The sequence below is a fragment of the Myotis yumanensis genome, unplaced genomic scaffold (genome assembly GCF_028538775.1).
Source record: "Myotis yumanensis isolate MYYU_CA2020_CCGP unplaced genomic scaffold, mMyoYum1.0.hap1 SCAF_10, whole genome shotgun sequence".
Classification (NCBI taxonomy): domain Eukaryota; kingdom Metazoa; phylum Chordata; class Mammalia; order Chiroptera; family Vespertilionidae; genus Myotis; species Myotis yumanensis.
Genome location: NW_027223761.1, coordinates 45,603,013 through 45,627,985, shown reverse-complemented (window position 1 = coordinate 45,627,985; position 24,973 = coordinate 45,603,013). Strand labels below are relative to the sequence as shown.

The window sequence follows — 24,973 nt, the reverse complement described above, 5'->3', positions numbered from 1 at the left end:
ATAATTATAAACTCCTTACAATCCAATCAATCATTACTGAAATAAATCATTACAAATATATGAAAAATGAATCATTCTGAGAAGAAAATCTGAGGTTTACTTAGGACCCACATTTATTCTCACAACCACCAAGTTGTCTGGCTTTTACTGCCTTTCACAAGCTGCATTCAATACCAATAGCTGAAAGTAAAGAAACTTTAATAGCATAAATTCCAGAAGAAAATTGTCCCCAGGTTCAAAAATTTTTGAAAGGCAGATATTAATAATTTTTAAGGAAGTCTGTTTAGGAATTTCTGTCAGATGGCTCTAAAAACATCAGAACACACACAGAGACTAATAAAATTTAAATTTTACCATCATTTCAAATAAATATATCTTGAATTATAAAATTTGTGAGGTGTAATTTTTCAATTTGTGACCTTATGACATAAAAGAAGAAAACTATTACATAATACTTAATAAAATATCTTTACAACTTCAAATAACAATCTAGGGGACCTTTGACAGAAACTTTAAGTACTGATTTAAATATACTATATGAGTCTTCTTTTATTTGAGATGCAGGCTAAAAGAACAGACTAAGTTGTTGACCAAGTCAAAATCTAATTAAATAGAACAAATTAGATATATAGTTCACCTTAATTACTAAACTTTATTATAAAATGACAAAAAGAAATCATAAGTGCTAGGAAAGTAATATAAAACATTTCTTATTTTGGTGATAAAAAAAAATCTAAACTTTTCATTCACTGGAATTGCCAAGAAGAACTGTTTTCTCCAAATCTGAGCAATGAAATCTTATATCTTTTACACACAATGTCACTAAAACAATGTATTTGTTTTTGTGCTTGCTTACCAAAACGAATTAAAGAATCTGTAAAATAGAAGTTGAATATAGCTAGTTACAAAATTCCAAGAGGTTGGGTCCATCAAATGGCTTTCTAGTGAACAAATGCCATCTATAGACATACTTGGGCCAGAGAATCTTACTTTGAAAACTAGGAATTCATAAAACAGGTGAACAAATCCCCATCTTTTCTGCCCCTATCCTCCTGACACAAGTAGAATCTCAGAGCTGTAAGAAATCTTGACTATTTATTTCAAATTTTTGTTTGATTTGTTTGTAAAAAGGAAATATGTCCCAAAAAGTTGAAAGACTTAGCTAAAGACAAACTGAGAGAACAGCAGATCTTTAATTCCAATCTCTTGATTAAGATACAACCAAATCAAAGAAATCATTGGGAAACTCATTTCACCCACCCTGTAATAAAACGGAACACAACAGAACAAAGTTCTCCACCTGTTAGTCCACAGGCCAAATGGAAAACTAGCAAACCATCAGTCAGTTTATTTGCTTGGCACATACTAGAGAAAGGAATAATGATATTATGCTTAGTAGAAACAAGATAATCTTTGGAATCAAAGAAATCTAAATCTGAATTTGGACCTGTTATTTATTTGTGTGACCTTAGGAAATGTCTCTGAGTCACAGTTCTTTACCCCAGGAAAAAAAGGTAAAAGTTATGATCCCTAGGACTATCTTAAGAATGAAATGATATCCTGTAAGTGAAATATCTGGCATATTACAGGATCTTGATCAAAGTTATCTGTTTCATAGGATTTATGTAGGATTCAAATACATGTATTTTGCAAGGCTTTAAGTAGTATGGAACAGTGAGAAAAGCACAGAATTTGGGGACACTACATCTCAACTTGGTTTCCAACTGTCTGTCTGTAGCTTGCCAAGTCACTTACCATCTCAGAATCTCATATATAAATGAAAGTAACAATATTTGCCACACTTAGCTTTCAGGATTGCTTTAAGGATCAAATATGGTAACTTTTGTACAAGCACTTTCTAAGTATAAAGAACTACATATGTTATTGTTAATATCAAGAAATTAATTGCATTAAAAAGTAGCTTCTTTCTATAAAGATTAGGGAATTCTGGATTTGAAAAGTTAGTATCACTCCCCAGGCACCACTCAGTTCTTGAATTTTATCAACATTTATAAAATGTTTTTAGGTTCTACTAAACACATTTCCTCAAGATCAATGTTTCATACCATTTTCTAAACCAAATTTCAAGCAAACTAATTTAGATAAAGTGTTGCTGCTTCCCAAAGATTTAGGGGTTACGTTAGGGCAAAAGACCCTGTAAACCAACATATAATTATTTAATGTAAAGGTTATCCAGCTTGGGACACTAATGAGGGGAAATCTGTTTTTATTAAATGTCATAAGTTAAACTACTAATATCTGCCAGAAATGAAAATATATACATTAATAAACATTAATATTGAAAAGTTCAGCTCATGACCCAGCTGGAAGTCGCTGTAGACCACAAGTTGTGAGCCACTGCCTCTGAGGTATGGGAATGAGAAACTTATGGGTACGGAGTAACAAGGCCCCTCAGAGTAATGTGGCCACTCGGCAGCATGGATAAAAATTATCTTTTTTGTTCTTTCCAATAAATCATCCTGCTGAAATGAATTCTATAAACAAAAACATAAAATACATATCAGGCACCTGGTTTCTTCCAAATGTTTACACAAATTAATCCCTATGGCACTGTTATGAGCTGCTATCCTTACTGCACAGATGTGTATAAAGATGTAGTAGTTAAGTAATTCCTTTATGGTCATTCAGAAAAATCAGTAGCAAAGATTAAATATCATATATTACTGACTTGGTATCTTCACTGAGCTCTTGGGCTAAGAACCAAGTGCCTAGATAAGCATCAAGTGCCAAAGAGCAGTCTTATATGTAAGAAGTTACTAGTAATATTCCTATTAGCAAACCATTTCACTACTGGCTAGCAAACACACTACATCAATGCTGCAAAAGCAAGTGAAAAATACATTTTTCTCCTTCATGTTATCAATATCAGGGACTCAATTGCTTTTGAAATATTTTAACTTGGCTCAAGATTCATTAAATACTAGATTTAAGTATAAATATAATTGACTTACAATGTAAATATATAAATAACCAGAGTGAGTGCTGCAGCTGCAGGGCCATTACCCTAACACTAGCAACTGTTAATTTGTCCCTAAGACTTTTGGGGAATTTTTTTTTGCATATATAATAAAAATCATTACCACTGAAAAAATCAGTTTTATTTCTAAATTTCAGCAACAAGTAGAAAATAAAATTTAAAGATGTTTACAATAGTATCATAAAACATCAAAAAAAAAAAAAAAAGGAAGTTCAATAAATCATGGGAAACATCCATATACCAAAGTTAGTTAATTTCAGTGTTTTACAAAGAAGATCTAATAAAGGCATATACCCTTTTCTGGTTTTAGAAGACTCATTGTAAATCATCTATAATCCCCCAATTGTATTGATAAATATATTAAATGTACAGTGGGGCCTTGACTTACGAGTTTAATTTGTTCGGAGACCGAGCTCGTTAACTCAAATTACTCTGTCAACTCAATGCAAAAAATCGGCCGAGAGACAGCTGGTATCTCAAAAAACTCGTTAGTCAGGACACTCGTAAGTCAAGGCCCCACGGTAGTCCTACGGAAAATCCTAGCAAGATTTTCTTTTCTGTGCAGACATTCATATCAAAATGCAAAAGGACAAGCATAAAGAAGGTGATCTTGAAGAACAACTAAGCGGAAGAACTTTGATAGCAAGATCAATTATAACTTGAGAGAAATTAAAACACTGAGATGATGGCAAAAGAATAGGAAAATAGGCCAATGCACCAGACGTGCCAGTATATGGTCACCTGGTTTATGATAAAAGTGAAACTGCAGTGCAATGGAGAACAGACGGTTTTCAATAAATGGTGATGGGTCAACTGACTATATGAAAAAAAAAAGAATCTTGACTCTTACCTTACATCATACACAAAAAAATCAATCCCTGATGAATTACAGATATACATGTAAAAAGCACAAAAGTAAATCACTTATGAGAAAACACAGAGAAAGATCTTTGTGACATCCAAGTAGGCAAATACTTCCTATATTGATCACAAAAAAGCCTTAAGTTAAAAAAAAAAAAGACTGATAAAATGGAACTTTAGTTCATGTAAAGGTATCATTAAAAAATGAACTAGCAAGCCACAGAATGAAAGAATATATGTTCAATGCATATTTCAAACAAAGAACCCATATCCATTATATATCAAGAACTCCTATGGAAAAAATTGTCAACCCCCCCCGCCCCCCGCAAAAAAAAATGGGCAAAAGGCTTCAACAGGTACTTTACAAACAAGTGAATCCCAATCAGCAAGAAACATATGAAATAATGTTCAAGTTCATTAGTCTGCAGGGAAATAAAAATTAAAACTGAGAGGAGATACTACAACATATCCACCAGGAAGGCTAAAATACAAAAGACAGAGAGTACCAAATGCTGACAAGGATATAGAACAAGAGACAAGGATATAGGACAGTATACTGCTGGATTGAAAGGAGATAAACTGTCACAACCACTTCAGAAAGCTTGCTCCTAGGTTTATATCCAACAGAAATGCAAAAACAAACAAAAACAAAAACAAAAAAACCTTCATTAAGAAACATGTACTGTAACATTCATGGAAGTAATATCTGTAATAGTCCTAACCTAGAAATTACTAAAATGCCAAAAGCAAGAATAAATTCATATTCATACAATGGGATACTACTGACAGTAAGAAAAAGACTATATTACATGCAGGTAGAAATGAATTTTACAAACAAATGTTGAAGTAAAGCCAGTAGATAAAATGTACATATTATGTGATTCTATTTGCATAAAGTTTGAAATTAGGCAAAATCAATGTTTGGTCTAGTAAGTCAAGGAGGCAGTTAGTATGGCTGAGATGTACGGAATGGAGGGAGCATCAGGAAGCTTCTGAGATTCTGAGGTCTTCATATGCAGTTTCTTGATGAAGATTTAGCTTACATAGGTATTTTCACTTTGAAGTATAGTGTGTGTGCATACATTTGTATATTTTTCTGTATGAATCTTCAAAATACTTCAAAAAAATTTTTAAGTTATATCAGCATATTTACAAAAAGATAACTATTTGAGCCTATGAAGAAAGAAAAATGTAAATGCGGGAGTTAGACAATCTGCAAGGTGTTTTTACTTACCTTTGTCCTGTAATGCAATTTGTTGCTTATGCAGTAATGCCATCTCCCGTCCCAAAGCTTTCTTTTGTCTTTCCAGTTCATTTCGAAGCACCAAAATATTTAATTGCAGACACTCACTTTCTTTTTTCTAAGTAATTAAAAGCACAAAAAAATTTATTAATATAAAAGTCATGGCTATCAATAATTATACATTCATAATGTTTCAAAATAAATAATGGCTTAAAGCACTTTAATACTCATCTGACTTATCCGTTGAATAACTTAATTATAAGCACCCATAATTTTAATGAAAAGAGTACAGATGTAAGAAAAAGAGAATAAATAAATCTAAAGTCTGGGGACAGTTCTTTCTAAGAACCCAAAAGAAACTACAAAATACCTCACAACCTTTTCCTAACATCACAACACAGTAAGAGAAAAATGAGTAACAGAAAAGAAATGGAGTTCTCAAAATGTTAAACACACAGTTACCACAGGACCTAGCAATCCCACTTCTAGGTATGTATACCCAAGAGAATTGAAAACATGCCCACACAGAAACCTGAATATGAATGTTCATAGCAGCATTACTTATAACAACCACAGAAGAATCAATACAAATGTCCATTACTGATAGAGAAATAACATGTGGCACATCTACACAATGGAATATTATTTGGCAATAAGAAGAAATGAAGTACTGATATATGCAACAACATTGAAAACATTATGCTAAGTGAAAGAAACTAGATTAAAAATGCCACAGACTCCACTGATATGAAAAGTCCAGAATAGGCAAATCCATAGAAACAAAGAGTACATTTCCAACCTTGCCAAACTGAACCAAGATGCTCTAATACAGTGGTTCCCAACCTTCTGGCCCTTTAAATACAGTTCCTCATGTTGTGACCCAACCATAAAATTATTTTCCTTACTACTTCATAACTGTAATGTTGCTACTGTTATGAATCGTCATGGAAATATCTGATATGCAGGATGGTCTTAGGCGACCCCTGTGAAAGGGTCGTTCGACCGCCAAAGGGGTCGCGACCCACAGGTTGACAACTGCTGCTCTAATATCTTGCAGATTCAGACCTGAGATTTTCATCCCTTCCAGGTAGTAACTAACCAAGCCCCCTACAGTGTCAGTGGACACCACAGGCGGAGCCTGGACTTGCAGAAGTCATAATATCACCCTCTCCCTCTCTGCTGGGTTATATTAGAGAAGGCCTAGTTGTGAGTCAGAAACTTCACTACTATGAAACACAAATAGGCCACCTTATCCCCATGATATCAGTGGGAGCTACGTGAGGGCAACCAAGGCACTCCTACGCCTACTCCTCTCAGCCAGGTAAAAATCAGTGGAGGTCTAGTGGAGAGCTGTAACTCCAACTGCTGGCCAGCAGTAATGAGCGTGCTCACACAGAGGCGCACGCGCGCGCGCACACACACACACACACACACACACATATACACCAGCTGGGTGTCAATGGAAGCAGTTTGGGAACCTGGACTTCTACACCTACCTGGCAGTAATGAGATGCCACCTTTCCTTCCCCTACCAGAGAGAGAGGTATCAAAGGAAGCCAGGTAAAACAGAGGCTAAAATAAGATCCAGAGACTTATAATATAACTAGTGGCCTAGTGCACAAAATTCATGCACAGGGGTGGGGGGTGGGGCCCTCTGTCCCTCAGCCCGGTCTGCACCCTCTCCAATCTGGGATCCCTCTCACAATCCGGGACCACTGGCTCCTAACTGCTCACCTGCCTGCCTGCCTGATCACCCCTAATCACTCTGCCTGCCAGCCTGATAGCTCCCAACTGCCCCCCCTTGCCGGCCTGATTGCTCTCAATTGCCCACCCCCCCGCCAGCCTGCTTACCCCCAACTGCCCTCCCCTTCTGGCCTGATCACCAAAAGATCTAACATTTGTTATTAAGTATCAGAAGGAAAGAAAAAAGAGGGCAGGAATAAAAAAGCACTCATTAAAATAATGGTTACAACTTCCCAAATTAGGCAAAAGAAATAAATCTACATATTCAAAATGTTAGTGAACCCCAAAAAGAGTAAATTCAATGGAGAAAATAATAAAATACATAAAACCAAGAGCTGTTTTTTTTTAAAGGGTCAATAAAATTGTTAAAACTCTAGCCAGACTAATCAAGAAAAAAGAGAGAAGATATAAATTATTAATATGAGAAATGAAAGGAAGCCATCACAACTCATTCCATGGACATTAAACGAATACTCTATGCCAGGGGTGGGCAAACTTTTTGACTCGCAGGCCACAATGGGTTCTTAAACTGGACCGGAGGGCCAGAACAAAAGCATGGATGGAGTGTTTGTGTGAACTAATATAAATTCAAAGTAAACATCATTACATAAAAGGGTACAGTCTTTTTTTTTTTTTTTTAGTTTTATTCATTTCAAATGGGCTGGATCTGGCCCGCGGGCCGTAGTTTGCCCACGGCTGCTCTATGCCCACCAATTTGGTAACTTAGATTAATGGACCAATTAATTGAAAGACAATCTACCAAACTTCACTGTAGGAGAAACAGATAATGAATATATTTTTAGAACAATAATTAAAATCTTCCCAAACAGAAAGCACAGGTCCAGAAAGTGTCACTGGTGAATTTTAGAAAATATTTAAGTAATAATGCTAGTTCTTTAAAATCTTATCCAAAACATAAAAGAACTTCCTAACTCATTCGACGAGGACCAGCAACACCCAATACCAAAGCCAGACAAAGACATGACTAGAAAGAAAAATTATAGATCAATATCTCACATGTAAGTCCTTCAACAAAATTATAGTAAATCAAATCCAACAATGTATAAGAATTATACACCACAGTCCGGCTGGCATGGCTCAGTGGCTGAGCATTGACCTATGACCTGGAGGTCATGGTTTGAGTCTTAGGGCATAAGCCCAGGTTGCAGGCTCAACCCCCAGTGTGGGGCATGCAGGAGGCAGCCAATCAATGATTCTCTCTCATCATTGATGTTTCTATCTCTCCCTCCCTCTACCTTCCTCTCTGAAATCAATAGAAAAAAATGTTTAAAAAGAGTTATATACCATGGGCAAATGGAATTTATTCTAGGTATGCAAGGGAGGTTTGACATTCAATCATCAATTAATGGCATTTACCACATGAACCTGGCTAAAGAAGAAAAATCATATAATCATATCAATAGATGCTGAAACAATATTTGACAAATATCAACACCCATTTATAATACAGACTCTCAGCAAACTAGGCATAAAAGAGAACTTCCTCAATTTGGTAAAGAACATTTGCCAAAAACCTACAGCTAACATCATACTTATAGTGAGAAACCAGATGCTTTCTCTTTAAGTTGGAGAATAAGACAAGGATGTCCTCTTTCATCACTCCATTATGTACTAGAAGTACTAGTTATGCAATAAGGCAAGAAAAGTAAATAAAAGCTATACAGATTAGGAAAGAAAAAATGAAATCACCTTTGCTTACAGGTGATGTGATTGTCTATGCAGAAAAATTCCACAAAATCAAGCTCCCACCTTCCAAAAATATATTTTAAAAAAACCTCCTGGAACTTATAAGATATTGTGGCAAGTTTGCATGATACAAGGTTAATACATAAAAGTCAATTGCTTTTTTTGTCAACTGCTTTCCTAATAACAGCATGAAATAATTAGAATTTGAAATTAAAAAACACAACAGCAGTTACATTAGCATAAAAAATGAAATACTTAGGTACAAACCTAAAAAAAATGTACAAAATCTATATAAAGAAAACTATAAAAGTCTGATAAAAGAAATTAAAGAGATTCAAATAAATGGAGAGATTGTCCATGTTCATGAATAGGAAACAGTATTATTAAGATGTCAAATTTTCCCAATTTGATCTATACATTCAGTGAAATCCTAGCAAATCATTTTGTGGATATCAACAAACTGATTATAAAGTTTATATAGAAAGGCAAAAAACACACCCAAAAAACAGAATAGCCAACTCAATACTGAAGGAGAAAAATAAATTTGGAAGACTGACACTATTCAATGTCAAGACATTGGATAAAGCTACAGTAATAAAGACAGTGTTATATAGACAAAAATAAATCAATGAAATGGAATAGAGTCCAGAAATAGGCACACACAAAATACAATGGGGCCTTGACTTACGAGTTTTTTGAGATACCAGCTGTCTCTCGGCCAATTATTTTGCATTGAGTTGACAGAGTAATTTGAGTTAACGAGCTCATTAATGAGCTCGGTCTCGGAACGAATTAAACTCGTAAGTCAAGGCCGCACTGTATAGTCAACTAATCTTTGACAAAGGAACAAAAGCAATTCAATGGAGAAAAGATTGCCTTTTCACCAAATGGTGCTAGAACCAATGGACAGCCACATATAAAACAAAACAAAAAATTTAGATACAGACCTTATACCTTTTATAAAAATGAACTCAAAATGGATTACAATCTAAAGAACAAAATAAAGTGATGAACAAAATAGATCCAGAGATACAGACTCATGGGACAGACTGTCGAATCTCAGAGGGAAGGTAGGGGTGAGTGGGTGGGTGGGTGGGAAGAGATTAACCAAAAAACTTATATGCATAACCCATGGACACATTCAACAGTGTGGTAAAGGCCTGGGAGGGTAGAGGGTGGCAGATGCAGGGTGGAGGGAGTCAATGGAGAAAAATGAGACATCTGTAATACTTTCAACAATAAAGAAAAATGTTTTAAATGGATTACAGATGTCCATAAAAAATATTATACAACTCTAGAAGATAACATTGGAGAAAATCTAGGTGACCTTAGGGTTGGACATGACAACTAGAGGCCCAGTGCATGACATTCATGCACTAAGAGGAAGGGGGTCCCTCAGCCCAGCAATCTGGGAGCCCTCAGGGGATGTCCGACTGACGGCTTAGGCCCACTCCCATTGGGGAGTGGGCCTAAGCCATCAGTTGGCCATCCTTAGTGCTGCCGTGGAGGCAGGAAAGGCTCCCATCACCACCGCTGCGCTCACCAGCTATGAGCCCGACTTCTGGCTGAGTGGTGCTCCCCCTGTGGGAGCGCACTGACCACCAGGGGTCAGCTCCTGTGTTGAGTGTCTGCTCCCTGGTGGTCAGTGCGTGTCATAGCAACCTGTCGTTCGCCATTTGGTCAATTTGCATATTATCCTTTTATTATATAGGAGGAAACCAAATGTATGATCCATAAAAGAAAAAACTGGTAAGTTGGACTTCATTAAAATTAAAACTTATGCCCTACACTTAAAATGGCTGCAAGGTGGCTGGCACCTGACCTAAAAAAAGACGTGGAGTGGGCAGCTACCTCCTGGCCTAAATGAAAGTGATACTGAGTATAATTCTGAAGGTTAAGACAAATTAGAGAACCCTGAACTTCATTTCCAGGAAGATAAAGATGGGACTATTACAGAAACAGCTATCTCAGATTTCCCTACAGATGGACCATAAACTAAAGGAAAGGCACCTGTAAATGCACATGAAGAGTGTCCTTGTAGAATTCCCTTACATATGTGGAATAAATTTCAATAAATACATAATAAACACTCTGAACAGAAAACTTCAACTTCAAGATTCAGAAGGAAAAAAAGAAAAGAAAATGTTCCAGAAAAGGTAAATTGAAGAATGAAGAAGAATCTCATAGTGAACAGTTCTCAAGTGAAACCCAATGGAAGGAATTTACTTTGGAGTCAATGACAAGTTTGAACCTCCTGTTATAAATTTTTAAAAAAAGAGAGAGAAGCATAGACCAGGCTGTGGGAAAGTAGAATCTTAAGAAGGCTGAAGAACTCAGCAACCAACTAGCTACCCAAAAGCTTGGTGTAAAAAATGCCAAAGAGATTGCCTGCCTTAATATTGATTGAACAATTGTAACAAATATACCGGTCTAATGTAAGATAGTAATAACAAAGAAATTGGGGGGGGGGGGGGAAGCTGGGGGAGGGGCAAAGAGGAGAAATGGAAATTTTCTGCACAATTTTTCTGTAAACCTAAAACTATTCTAAATAATAAAGTTTATTTTTTTTTAAGTGATGGAACTATACTTCCAAAAAAGTCAACTTTACTGAATGTTCATTTAATAAAACAAATCTTGGACACATCTACCAGAGACACAATTAATTTTGCTATAGTTTGTTAACTTATCTTTCCATAAAAATACTTCCCAATTAAACCTATAAAACCAAGGTTTGAACTTTATTCAAACTCCCTTTTAATCTAGATACCTTGCCAGAATTTTCCTCCAGATAAAATCTGAAATCCTACCCCCACAATGAATATATATGTGCTTACACATGTTTGCATTCATATGCAATTACTGCATTTTAAATGGATGTGCCCTTTTCTCCTGGTGTTTATCAATAGTGTCAATAATATACCAATATACCTTCCTTGATTTTCCATGACATAAATCTTACCGAAATAGCAATTTGGCTGCACCTAATAAACTCTTGTCTCTGTCCTAAGATATATACCAATTAAACTATAAAAGGAAAAAAGTCCCTTTAAGAAAACTGAGTAAGTTACTAAGCCATGGGATAAGTTGGTAGAGAACACTAAAATAGAGTCAGCATCTTTATTTGATTCGCATACAATGAGGAATCATGGGCACTCAGCAAGATGAGTAATGGTATGGCCTTGTTAAAGGAATGGGCATGGAAAATGACTTTTGGCAGTTGTATATAAAGTACTTTATAGCTATCATTTCTCACCCAAAATGCTTTCTTCCTCATCTCTGAAATGCTGATTCTAAACAGATGGCATGAGCTGTTAAGAACATTCAAGCCAAGAAAACAAGCAGAGAAGCTTATTTCCAATTATCATTATTCTATTTGACAGGAAAACTCTAGGAAATATAAAATATTCCTAATCAATTTCTCCTGAACAAAGCAAACATTTAATGAAGTGCCTACTATGTGCTTCTAGATAAATAAAAAATGGTTTCTGCTTTCTAAGAGCTTGGGTCTACTGGAGACAAAAGCCATTTTACTCTGCCAACCCACTGTAAAAACGGACAAAAGTCAAATAGATGGCTTATCATTAAAGAAAAAAGAATCAAGGAGCAATTTGTTTCTTGTCAATAATGTGATCAGGAAGCCCTAGGGTGTTTTTAGATTACTGAGGAAATAAATATGTAAATTCTTAGGTAGCAATCTTTTTCCACAAAGAGGTGTTTAATTTCCTTAACTTGACTTTTTCTACAAAATATATAAACTGAACTCTACCAGGACAGGGGGGAAAATATAAGAAAAGACAGCTCTTCAGAGAACACAAAGATACGCCAATCTGCTCTACTACTCCAGCATACACACACAATTAGGATATGTTTTCTAAAATCAAAAAACTGAGGGTACAAGTTACTCTAAATACTAAACTAATACAGGAAGGCATGTGTATAGTGTGTTTGTGTTATGGTCCATGTGCAGAAACTGGCCCATTTACAAAAATATATCAAGTCATTCAAAACCTGGATTGTTGGCTTTAATTTCTGATGAGTATAGTAAACAAACCCTGACCAAGTGGGATCTGGTTCTGATCCTTTCTAATGCATCTAAGGCAAGTGCTCAAATATCTTAATGTTCCATAAGTATCTTCTAATGGGTTTGTGTGTTCTATTTATCTGTTTACTCCAAGTATAGTTAATGCCAAATGTGCATCTCCAATGAATCACTTTTAATTGGATTTTAATATTTTTATACAACACTGACCTGAAAATCACAGATGCATTCATCTATTTGCAAACACACACATTCCTAATATGGGTCTTTACAGAGACAGTGATGGGCAAGGTTAAAGATTCATTTCAGAATGACAGACTAATGATATATTAAAGGAAACAATTTTGTTCTCACAGATCCCATTGGAGCTAAAAAGCCTTAGGCAACAGTCCTCCAAGCATGGTCCAGAAAACAATGAGAGTTCCTAAGACTATTCTATAGTCTTTGACATCAAAAATATTTTCATAATACTAAGCCATTATCTCGTTTTTCACTCTCATTTTCTTTTAACTGTATAGTGGAGTGTTCCAGAGCCTATAAGATTTGTGATACCACAACAGATAGATTGCAGAAGTAAATGTGAAATATTATTGATCTTTTATTAACCTAGACATTATCAATAGATATACTATAAGTTTTTGAGGTCTTTACAAATTATAAGAATGTAAAGAGGTCATGAAGACAAAAGGTTTGCGAATTGGGGCATAATCATCTATATTAGTTTTCCCACAAAAATTGAAAGTAATTAACAATCTGAAAAAAGTTGGCAGTTGTCCCATAAGTCAACAAATTTGCTTCTGTCATTTTTTAAGTTGTTTCTATTGCACCTACACCTACTCAACCACTAAGAAAGGGGGAAACATCCTTAGATATTTAATCCAATCTATTAATTTCATAAATTCAGTGGCACTAGAACTCAGGCCCAGCTAGGAAGATAAAGCAACAAGTGTATCATAACAAGATGTCCAGGAGTTCTGCTTCTGATATGAGAATGAGTACAAACTGGTCCTCCCATAAATGATAGCTATAAATTCTAGATAAAATACAAAAAGCTATCACTTGAGAGTTTTGGAATCAATGGCAGGCAGATTTCAGAGGAGACTTAGAACCTGGTGCAGGCAATCAACATGCAGAGTGAATTTGCCCTTTTCTGTGGCTTCTTAAAATATATATATTTTTATTGATTTCAGAGAGGAAGGGAGAGGGAGAGAGAGATAGAAACATCCATGATGAGCCCTGGCTAGTTTGAGTGTCAGCCTGCGGACTGAAGGGTCCAGGTTCAATTCCGGGCAAGGGCACAAGCCTGGGTAGCAGGCTTGATTCCCAGCAGGGGGCGTACAGGAGGCAGCCAATCAATGATTCTCTCTCATCATTAATGTTTCTATCTCTCTCTCCCTCTCCCTTCCTCTGTGAAATCAATAAAAAAATTAAAGAAAAAAAAGAAACATCAATGATGAGAGAGAATCCTTGATCAGCTGCCTTCTGCATGCCCTACACTGGGGATCGAGCCCGCCACCCAGGCATGTGCCCTTGACTGGGCATCAAACCATGACCTCCTGGTTCATAGGTCAATGCTCAACCTCTGAGCCACGCTGGCTTGGTATCCCCTTTTCTGTAGCTTTGCCCTGAGGGTGGTTGCAGTCAAACTCCAGCAGAAAGATAACTATCTTTCTCGTCACAGGAACCAAGGGGAAAAGATAAGGCAATCAAGGTAACCAGAATGAAGGAAGCCAAGAACAGGCACCCAAATTCTGTTTAAATTCAGTCTGATTCTTTGACTAAATCCTACACCCCAAATACATAGGCAAACATGCATGTTTATTGTGCCTAAGTGTAAAAGTAGTGAACTAAAATCTGAGCCAATGTTGAGTGTACTTTAAGCCTAACCAAGTTAACTAACTAATAAAAGCATCTATATTCTTCAGAGCAAAGTAACAAAATCCAGAGATTCCACAAGATTATAAGCACAATGTCTCGGATACTATGCAATATTACCCAGTATATGAAAAGCCAGAAAAATGTGACTTACTCTTTAGGGACAAGACAACAAACATATGCCAACCAGAGATGATCCAGATGTTCAAAGTATCAAACAAAAACTTTAAAGCCACTATTTCAAGATGCTGAGTAAAAATAAGTAAAATATCCTCATAATGCATAAAAAGATAGTAAATCTTGGCAGAGTACTAGAAAACATTTAAAATCCAGGAGGTCTGTGCTTCTAGTCAAAATGGATAAGAAAAAGAAACACTGCCCCAATAATTTTACCAGGCTATTACAATCCTAATAGCAATCTGATAAAGTAATTTAAAATACTGCATTCCAATATTTCTAATAAATATAGGCATAAAACCCTTAAATTATTACTACATCAAATCCAGCAAGATACAAAAGTAGATTACATATTAATTGATTCAGCTTTATTCAAGAAATGCAATGTTAATTAAACATTTGAAATTAAATCAATGTAATTCACTATAAGAATCATGGAGAAAATCACATTTCAATAGATGCAGAAAAAGCATTTGACAAAATTCAACATTCATTCACAATAAAAACTCTCAGAAACTAGGAATAAGAGGGAACTTCCTAAGACCAACAAAGGACATTGCTAACATTATAGGTATTTAATGGAAAAAGAATGAAATGGCTTCCCCTATAATCAGGAACAAGGAAAGTATTTCCACTTTTATCACTTTTACTCAACATTGTAACTATATGTCTTAGTTACTGAAATAAGACAGAAAAATTAAATAAAGCACAAAAAGCAGTCCAAGTTTGCAGGTGCAATGATTTACATTGAAAATCCCAAGAAATCTACAAAATAAATATCAGAACTAAAAAGTTAATATAATAAGATTACAAGATGAAATTTAATGCATTGAAAGCGGGGAAACGTATTTATACGTTTTAGGTATACGTTTAAGTTGACTGGTAGTATAGCGCGGGCGATAAAAACTACCCGCAAACAATGTGTTAATAAATTGTATTCTTTATAGCAGCAGCAAACAAAAGAGAAACAAAAATTCAAAAATAATCCCGTTTGTAATCATGCCCCCCGAAAAAACCTCCCACAAATACTTAAAAATAACTCTAACAAAAGATGCACAAAATCTCTACAGTGAAAGATACAACATATTATTTAGAGAATTAAAGAAAAATCTAAATAAGAGAGATATGCCGTATTCATGAATTACAGAATTTGATAGTTAAGATGCAATTCTCTACAAATTGATCTATAAATCCTTATCAAAATTCTAGCAGGCAATTTTTTTTGGTAGAAACTGAGTTGATTCTCAAATTCAACTTGAAAATGCAAAGAACCTGGAAAACTGAACGGAATTTTTAAAAACGAAGTACAAAGTTAAAGAACTTACCCTATCTGGTTTTAAGACAGTCTAAAATAACAAGAGTACAGTATTTGTGAAAGATAGACATATATATCAATGGAACAAAATGGACAATCCAGAAATTGATATCCTATATAATAAAAGGCTAATATGCAAATTGACCAAATGGCAGAACAACTGGTCGCTATGACACACACTGACCACTAGGGGGCAGACACTCAATGCAGGAGCTGCCCCCTGGTGGTCAGTGCACTCCCACAGGGAGAGCGCCGCTGAGCCAGAAGTGGGCTCACGGCTAGCAAGCGCAGCGGCGGTGGCAGGAGCCTCTACTGCCTCCCTGGCAGCGCTAAGGACCCCTGAGGGATGTTCGCCTGCTTAGGTCTGTGGGAAGCGGGCCTAAGCCAGAAGGTGGATATCCCCTGAGGGGTCCCAGATTGCGAGAGGGCACAGGCTGGGGTGAGGGACACCCCCCCGCACACACACACCCCCAGTGCACGAATGTCATGCACTGGGCCTCTAGTACTCATACATAATCAATTTATTTTACACAAATATTACAAAACAGTTAAATGGGGAAAGACTAACTTGACATGGATCAGAGATCTAAATGCTGAGCCCCAGACTATAAAACTTCTAGAATAATACACCGGAAAAAATTTACATGACTTTAGGTTAAGCAAAGAATTCTTGTAAAAAACACAAAGAACTCTAGCCAGAAAATAAATTTTATTTTATCCTCATTCAAATGTTCATTGATTTGGGAGAGAGAGAGGAAGAGAAACATCCATGTCAGAGAGCAAAATGGATCCGTTGCCTCCCATACACATCCCAATCAGGACCAAATCCTCAACCTTTTTGGTGTATGATGCTCCAACTGAGCCACCTGGCAGGGCACATTAAATAAATACATACATACATACATACATACACTGGGTCTCATCAAACTTAAAAATTTTGCTCTTTTAAAAACATCATTAAAAACACAAAAAGGCAAGGCACAGACTGGAAGAAAATATTCCTAACATACATACCAAAAAATGACTTGTATCCAGAAAAAAAAATTCTCCCTCCCTCACTCTCCATCCTGAATAAAGGATGAACTTTAGTTAATGATAATTTCTCAATACAGCTTCTTTAATTGTGAAAAATGTTCCATGTAATACGTTAATAACAGAGAAACTGGGTGGGGTGGGGTATATGGAATAACTCTCTCTACTATCTTTGTAAGGGTTCTATAAATCTAAAACTCTCCCTCTCTCACCCTAACAGAAGAAGACAAAAATCCCATTTACAAATGAGGGGAAGAAATCTGAAACTATATGTATACCATAAGTGAAAAAAATAAAGAAATTGTAGAAAATCAGAGCCAGGTTTCTCACTATCAGAAAAAGATACTACAAATACTAGTAAAGTGATGGGGGAGGCTAGAATGAACCCTGTGGTGTTAGAGGTTTTTTTTGTTTGTTTGTTTTTTTAACATATTTCTTTATTGATTTCAGAGAAGAAGGGAGAAGGAGAGAGAGATAGAAACATCAATGATGAGAATCATTGATTGGCTGCCTCCTGCACGCCCCCCACTGGGGATCAAGCCCGCAACCCAGGCATGTGCCCTTGGCCGGAATCGAACCTGGGGCCCTTCAATCCGCAGGCTGATGCTCTATCCACTGAGCCAAGCCGGCCAGGGCATGTTAGAGTTTTATATATTCATATGAACTCATTTATTTTAATATATATAGAGAGAGATACTTGTATGTATCGGCTCTGTCCACTGAGGGAGACTAGCAACAGTTACAATCCAGTAGCAACAAGCACATCCAGTGTTCAGATCTTGTTTCTAAATACCATTATCCAATGAAAGGAACAGGACTCTTTGAAGAAATCTCTGATTCTAGGCCTGAGACAGGAAAAATACTAGATGAGTAAAGTCATATAATACCAGAAATTAAGGAAGTACTTTAAAACAAACAAACAAAAAGAGGTGAAAGCATGTCAAAAGAACACAGAAGTCAACTTGAAAAAGCTCTCAATGCTACAATTTGAGCAAGAAAATTTAAAAAACATAGTATTGGATTATAACCTAAAGATAAAATAAATATACACAAGTCCATACTGATAAATGATTGGATAAATAAACAGATGACAGGGGAAGGAAAGAAGGAACAAATCTTCCTCACAAAGAATTCCAAATAATATGTATAGATCCAAAAGATAAAGCTTAAGTCCCCTCCTCTTGAGTGTAGGTTGGACATAGCATCATGCTTTCAAAAACCTGAGTTTATGAAGGGAACTTTATAATAGATAAACCTGGAAGATACTACGTTAACCAAGTGATCAGGTTAATATAAATAGTGATTAGGCCTGGTGATTTAATAATAGGAAAGAATAAAAAACTATCATAGATCTTAGAAGCCTAGGAAGACATGATGACCAAATCCAATGTGGAATCCTGGACTGGATAGTGGAACAAAAAAAGGACATTAGAACCAGTCTAATCATGACAAAACATCAGATATATCCCAATAGCAGGATATTCTATAAAATACCTGACTAATAATCTTCAAAACTGTCAAAGTCATCAAAAACAATGAAAGTCTGAGAAAATTTCACTACCAAGAAGAGTCTAAGAAAGTGTGACTACAGTAGTAGTTTCCTTAATAATATCTTCGAAGAGAGAAGGGACATTCGGTAAAAATTAAGGATACCTGAATAAAGGATGAACTTTAGTTAATGATACTTTCTCAATACAGTTTCATTAATTGTGAAAATGTTCCACATGAGATGTTAATAATGGAGAAACTGGTACACAGGGTAACTCTCTGTTCTATCTTTGTAATGATTCTATAAATCTAAAACTGTTGTAAAATAAAAAAGTATTTTTTTTAAGATATCAGTGAAAACACTGGGGAAACCTGGAAAAAGTTCACAGTTAAGTAATGTATCAATGTTGATTTCTTGGTGTGATGAGGTACCATGTCAAATATACCACATTAAATGTAACATGGTTATATAGGGGAAACTGGTGAAAGGTATATGGAATCTATAAACTTTCTTTGCAAGTTTTCTGTAAATCTAAATAGTTTACTTTTTTAATGGGCAAAAATATTTGTATTATTAAAGAAATAAAAATATTTAAACCTATACTTCTTAAAAGACATGACTGACCAATAAAGATATAAAATATGCTCGTTATAGCAATCCTATATAATAAAAGGCTAATATGCAAATCAACGGAACAGCAGAATGACTAGTCACTATGACATGCACTGACCACCAGGGGGCAGACACTCAATGAAGGAGCTGCCCCTTGGTGGTCAATGTGCTCCCACAGGCGGAGCGCCACTCAGCCAGAAGCCGGGCTCACGGCTAGCGAGCACAACGGTGGTGGCGGGAGCCTCTACCACCTCCAGAGCAGTACTAAGGATGTCCGACTGATGGCTTAGGCCCACTCCCCACTGGAGTCAATTAGACATCCCCCAAGGGCTCCCGGACTGCAAGAGAGCGCAGGCCGGGCTGAGGGACCCTGCCCCCTCCAGTGCACAAATTTCGTGCACTGGGCCTCTAGTATAATTATAAACAAAACCAAAAAAAAACTACACACCTATTTAAAATTAAAATAATTTTTTGAGCTCTTAAATGAAATGGACAAATTCTTGAAAGACATAAACTACCAAAGATCACTCAAGAAATAAATAATGCCCTGGTGGGTATGCTCAGTAGTTGGAGCGTCAACTAGAGTACCAAAAGGTCGTGGGTTCGGTTCCCTGATCAGGGTGGGTGCAGGAGACAACCAATGGATGTGTGCCTTTCACATCAATGTTTCTCTCTGTCTCTCCTCCTCCTCTCCCTCTCCCTCACTCTCTCCCTCTATAAAACAATGGGGAAAAAATATCCTGGGGTAAAGATCAACAAAAAAATAAGTAAATAACTTCAATAACCCTACAAGTATTAAAGAACTGAATTCCTATTCAAAATCCATGAAGTAAACTCCAGACCCATATGGCTCCATTGGTAAATTCCATCAAACATTTAATAATTATTCCAATTCTATACATATTCTTCCAGAAAACAGAAGAGGGAATCCTTCCCAACTACTAGATGTGGCCAAGATTATTCTGACAACAAAAGCAGACAAAAAGATTACAAGAAAAGAAAACCACAGACCAATATTCTTCATGAATACACTAGATGCAAAAATCCTTTAAAATTTTTTAGCAAATTAAATCTAGTCATACCCAGAAAAACAATAATTCATCATTAACAAGAGGGGCTTTCCCAGGAATGTGAACTTGAATTAACATTCAAAGATCAAAGATAAAACAACAGATACAGGAAAGGCATATGACAAAATCCAAAACATACAAGCAAAAATTCCAGATGACAACCGCAGAAATTTCATGAGAAACATAATTAAATGCCAAAAAATTATGTTGGATATTGACATAATGTGAGAAGATGCCAAATCTTTGAAAGTCATCAAGTATAAACCCAATTTCTTATAACACAGTTGATCTTGGAAATAGTCTGATTTTTTCAGCATCATATATGTCTTCTGACTCTATTTTTACTTGTGCTAAAATTAAAATTAATTCTTGTACACTGAAAATGTTTGGAATGGAGTGTGATTACATTAGGCCAATATGGAAAGGGAATGAAAAAAAAGAGATAATACTAAAAGTTTCTAATTTGCTACAGGTAAAGCTTAAAGTAGATCATTAACAAGTACATGGAGTTATTCTCTGCCAAGGAGACAAATAAGCCAAAATTTCTGTCTTTACTTGTCAAAAGATATGGGAAAATTGCTTCCTTTCTTCAGGCCTCATTTTTCCTGTCCTTTTATAAGAAGAGGCTATACTAGATTTGTTCTTAAATTCAACAAATATTTATTGAGAAGCTACTATGTATCAAACACGTCCCTAGACATTGGGGAATATGGGGGTGGAGGGGCAGAAAAAACTCCCTCCCCTCAGAGTTTACAGCCGAACAAAATACATATGTAAGATATGTAGCATGTTTAAGGAAAATAAATACTATGGAGACAAAGCAAGGAAGGGGGCAGAATGTACTGAGGGGAGTGTGGTTTTAAGTGGGATTATAAGGGGACTAGATGATTTCTAGGTTCACTTTCAGTTCAAAAAAATCCAATGATTTCCTTCTAGGCTGATTAGGCAGTGTAAAAACACGCTGTGAACCTCTGAACCTGACCTCTTTAAACTCGTGTATTCTATCACCTTGCTCTGTATATCACCACTTACATTTAGAAAAACAGGATTAAACATACATCTTCCTTACTGAGACAAAGCATATGCAGTTATTTAATAAAATAAGTAATTTCCCAGTCTTGACTTGGAAGAGGAAAAATAAGAAAAATAAAACCTATCAATTTCTCCCCAAAGGTTCTAAAAATGTGGCATTTTGTACGATATAGAAAGGATTAAAATTAGCTGTTTTTCCTCCTCCTCCAATATACTTGTGGCCTGGAATCTGGTCCTTTACTGAACAAGAGGTGGTTTAACAGCCCCTCCAAAATAAAAGATTTTCCATAGGCAAGAAAATAAGTAAAGTATTATTACTATAGTTATTGCAGCTACCATGTTTTGTATGTCTGCTCTGTGCCAGGTACAGCACTAGACATTTTATATATTAGGCTGAACTACATGAAACTGACATTTATAGATCAAAATCAGCAAATTTATATAGTTTAAATAAGTTTTCATCCATTAATTTCAGATTCCATGAGAGAGAAGTCTGTGTAAGTTAACTGCATTGCTGGATTTCTATAGCTCATCTATTAAATTATTATCTTGGACAAAACTTCAAGGTAACATGAAATTTCTGTTTGGGTATGATATAAGGCCTTCTGCCAAGTTGATAGTGTGCAAACAAATAACTTACAAAATTTTAGTTAGGACTTCATTTAGGATTTAAATGTTTTTTAAGCATCATAATTCATAGCACTAATTTCATCAAAAGCTATCCATAGCCATGTAGCTTCATTTTGAAAAAAAGCTGAATTTATTCATTATAACCACTATTCCACTTACAAAGACAGAATCTTCACTCCAAAAGTATTATTTTTGTTCTCCACTACAAAGACCAATAATTATACTAATATCTTAAATCTGTCTATTTGGAATGGAATTTCTATTTTTTGGAAATGCCTCATTAAAAGAATCTTTCCCAAAAGAGAACACTGTCTATAAACCAGCCTATTAAGGTCAATCCAAATAATTTTAATTTCATCTTTTAAAGCAGGTCTAAAGTTTTTTGTTTTTCTTCTGGCAGCTATTTTTCATTCACTATACAGTTCATGTCTAGAGTTCACATTTATAAGACATTAATAAAGTAGCTTTTAATATCTTCTAAGTATTTCTATGTAATCTAAAGTTTCATCTAGCAGAAAAAGGCAGGCACTTTGTATGTTACATTATTAGCAGATGTGAAAGTTTATTGCCAACATTTAAATGCCAATAGAAGTCTCAGTGAAACATTAAGACAAAAAAGAAAGAAAAAAAAACTACCTAAAGTTGTTTTGGGGGGGCGGGGGCGGGGGCGGGGGCGGGGGGAGAAGGAAATTACTATAAGAAGAATATGATGATTATATGTAGAAATCAAGAACACTAAACAGGTAAATATATTTTAAAAACCTACCAGGTCATTGCTTGTAGATGTGAGTCTTAGTTTTTCTTCAATTTCTTTTCCAATTTTCTGAACAGTTACCTGAGTCTGTTTAATTGCACACTGGGCTCTATGAAGCCTAGAAATAAAAGTTGTAGAAAATTTTAAGTGAGTTAACTATAAACTCTCAACATTGAACCACAGATATACAGCAAATGAAATGAAATGGAGACAATTCCTCCAAGATAGACAGAATTAATAATAAACCCAAACTGACTGTTTCACAATTTTCTAGTGTATTTACAATGAAACACAATATGCTTTAAAATCAGCCTTTCTATACCTGCCTGACTGCCTCTGACACGTTGAGAGCTAAAATGAAGAACTCACAGGAGTCTGGAAGAGACGTTGGAAAATTATCTGGTCAAATCCTACCATTTTACAGATGTAGAACTGAGGCCTATGAGAAGTTAAGTGGATTGCTAAAGTCACCGGGAGAACATCACTGCTCTCAAGGGTGAATATTACTTATGAGTATCCATAAAAAAATTAATGGCCTCAGTTAAAGAAGACTGATTTAAAGTAGCAGCCACATTGAAACAAGCAACATTAAAAAATACCGAGCTATTTTCTTTTTTGGCTTAATCATAGGTTTGGGTTTTTCTTGGTCTCTGTCTTCCAATAGTGTGTGAGCGTGTGTTTGTGTGTGTGTGTATTACTTATACATCTGCATATTAAAAATGGTCAAATTGTCTTCATTTATAGATGACGTGATTTTCATGTAGAAAATCATTAGAAATCTACAAGGCAACTTCTAGAACTAAAAGTCAGAGGATAGAAGGTAAATATACAAAGTTCCAGTTATATTTCTACATATGGGTCAATAGTTTTGCAATCACAATCAAAATCCCAAAAGGCTCTGGGTTTTTTTTGGATGGAAATAAAGAAGCTGATAGCCCAGCTGGCGAGGCTCAGTGGTTGAGCATCAACCTATGAACCAGCAGGTCACAGTCTGATTCTGGATCAGGGTACATGCCCCATTTTCAGGCTCAATCCTCAATGGGAGCATGCATAAGGCGGCCAATCAACGATTCTCTCTCATCATTGATGTTTCTATCTTTCTCTCTCCCTCTCTCTTCCTCTCTGAAGTCAATAAAAATATTTTTTTTAAAAGAAGCTGATAGAATAATTTACACAGAAAAAAAAGGATCTAGAAAAGATAAAACAAACTTGAAACCAGCCAGACTTCAAGGCTTTCTTTTTTATAAAGCTATATAATCAAAACAATATGGTACTGGCATAAAGATAAAAAAAATAGATCAATGGAACAGAGTAAAAAGTATACAAATAGACCTACACATATATGGCCAATTGATTTTGGACAAAGGAACCCATACAAATGAGTGGAGAAAGTAAAGTTTTTTTAAATAAATTATGCTGGAACACCAGATAAACATAGGGACAAAATGAATTTCATTCCCTACCTCACAGCACTCACAAATAATTCAAGAAGATCACAGTAAATATAAAAGCTAAAATCATAAAACTTCTAGAAGAATACATAGGAAAATCTCTTACAACTTTGGGGTAGGCAAATATTTCTTAGAGAAGACACAAAAAGCACTAACCATAAAATTTTTAATGGATAAACTGGACTTTACCAAAATAAAATAAAAAATGTCTATTCATCTAAAGATGACATTAAGAAAATGTAAAAGTAGTCCACAGACTAGGAGAAAATATTTGCAAAACATCAATCTGACAAAAAGCTGTGTCTGGAGTATTTAAATAACTCTTACACACCAGTAACAAAAAACACAACCCAATTAAAAATGGGCAAAAAAACAAAATGCTTTACAAATGAAGACATAAGAATGGCCAATAAGCACAGGAAAAGGTGCTCAACATCTTCATCATCGTGGAAATGCAAATTAAAATCATAATGAAATACCATTTCACACCTGTTAGGATAGCTAAAATTAAAATGACAACATCTAATGGGAGCAAAGATATGGAGCAATTGGAACTTGTATGCAGTACTATCATTTGAAAAACTATTCATTATAAAATTAAACATACTTCTAAACTATGACCCATAATTTCTACTCTTAAGTATTTACTCAAGAAATATAAAAACATGCCCACAAGAAGGTTTATAGAAGACTGTTCATAGAAAACAACCCAAGTGTCCATCAAACAGAAGAATTAATAATACCCATACAGTGAAATTCCATTCAGCAATAAAAGAACACACAACTGATACAATATAAATGAATCTCAAAAACATTATGTTGAGTGAAAAAGAACCAGAATATACTGTATGATTCCATTTATACACAGTTCAAGAACAGGTAAAAGTAATGTATGGTGACAGCAATCAAGAGCTGCCTGTGTGGGGTGGACCGACTGGTAGAGAC

The 24,973-nt window shown here is 35.5% G+C and overlaps 1 protein-coding gene and 1 pseudogene across 1 annotated transcript in view; one reads left to right on the top strand and one right to left on the bottom strand.

The window, feature by feature from the left end:
• Positions 1-24,973, bottom strand: part of UVRAG (UV radiation resistance associated) — a 284,911-nt gene that overhangs the window by 148,435 nt on the left and 111,503 nt on the right. Inside the window, exons 7-8 of the mRNA XM_070425651.1 lie at positions 22,590-22,695; positions 5,094-5,220 (exon numbers count right to left, since the gene is read on the bottom strand). Coding sequence (XP_070281752.1) covers positions 5,094-5,220; positions 22,590-22,695 — 233 coding nt within the window. The remainder of the gene's footprint in view (positions 1-5,093; positions 5,221-22,589; positions 22,696-24,973) is intronic.
• LOC139017620 (protein FAM204A pseudogene) lies at positions 9,323-10,959 on the top strand (annotated as a pseudogene).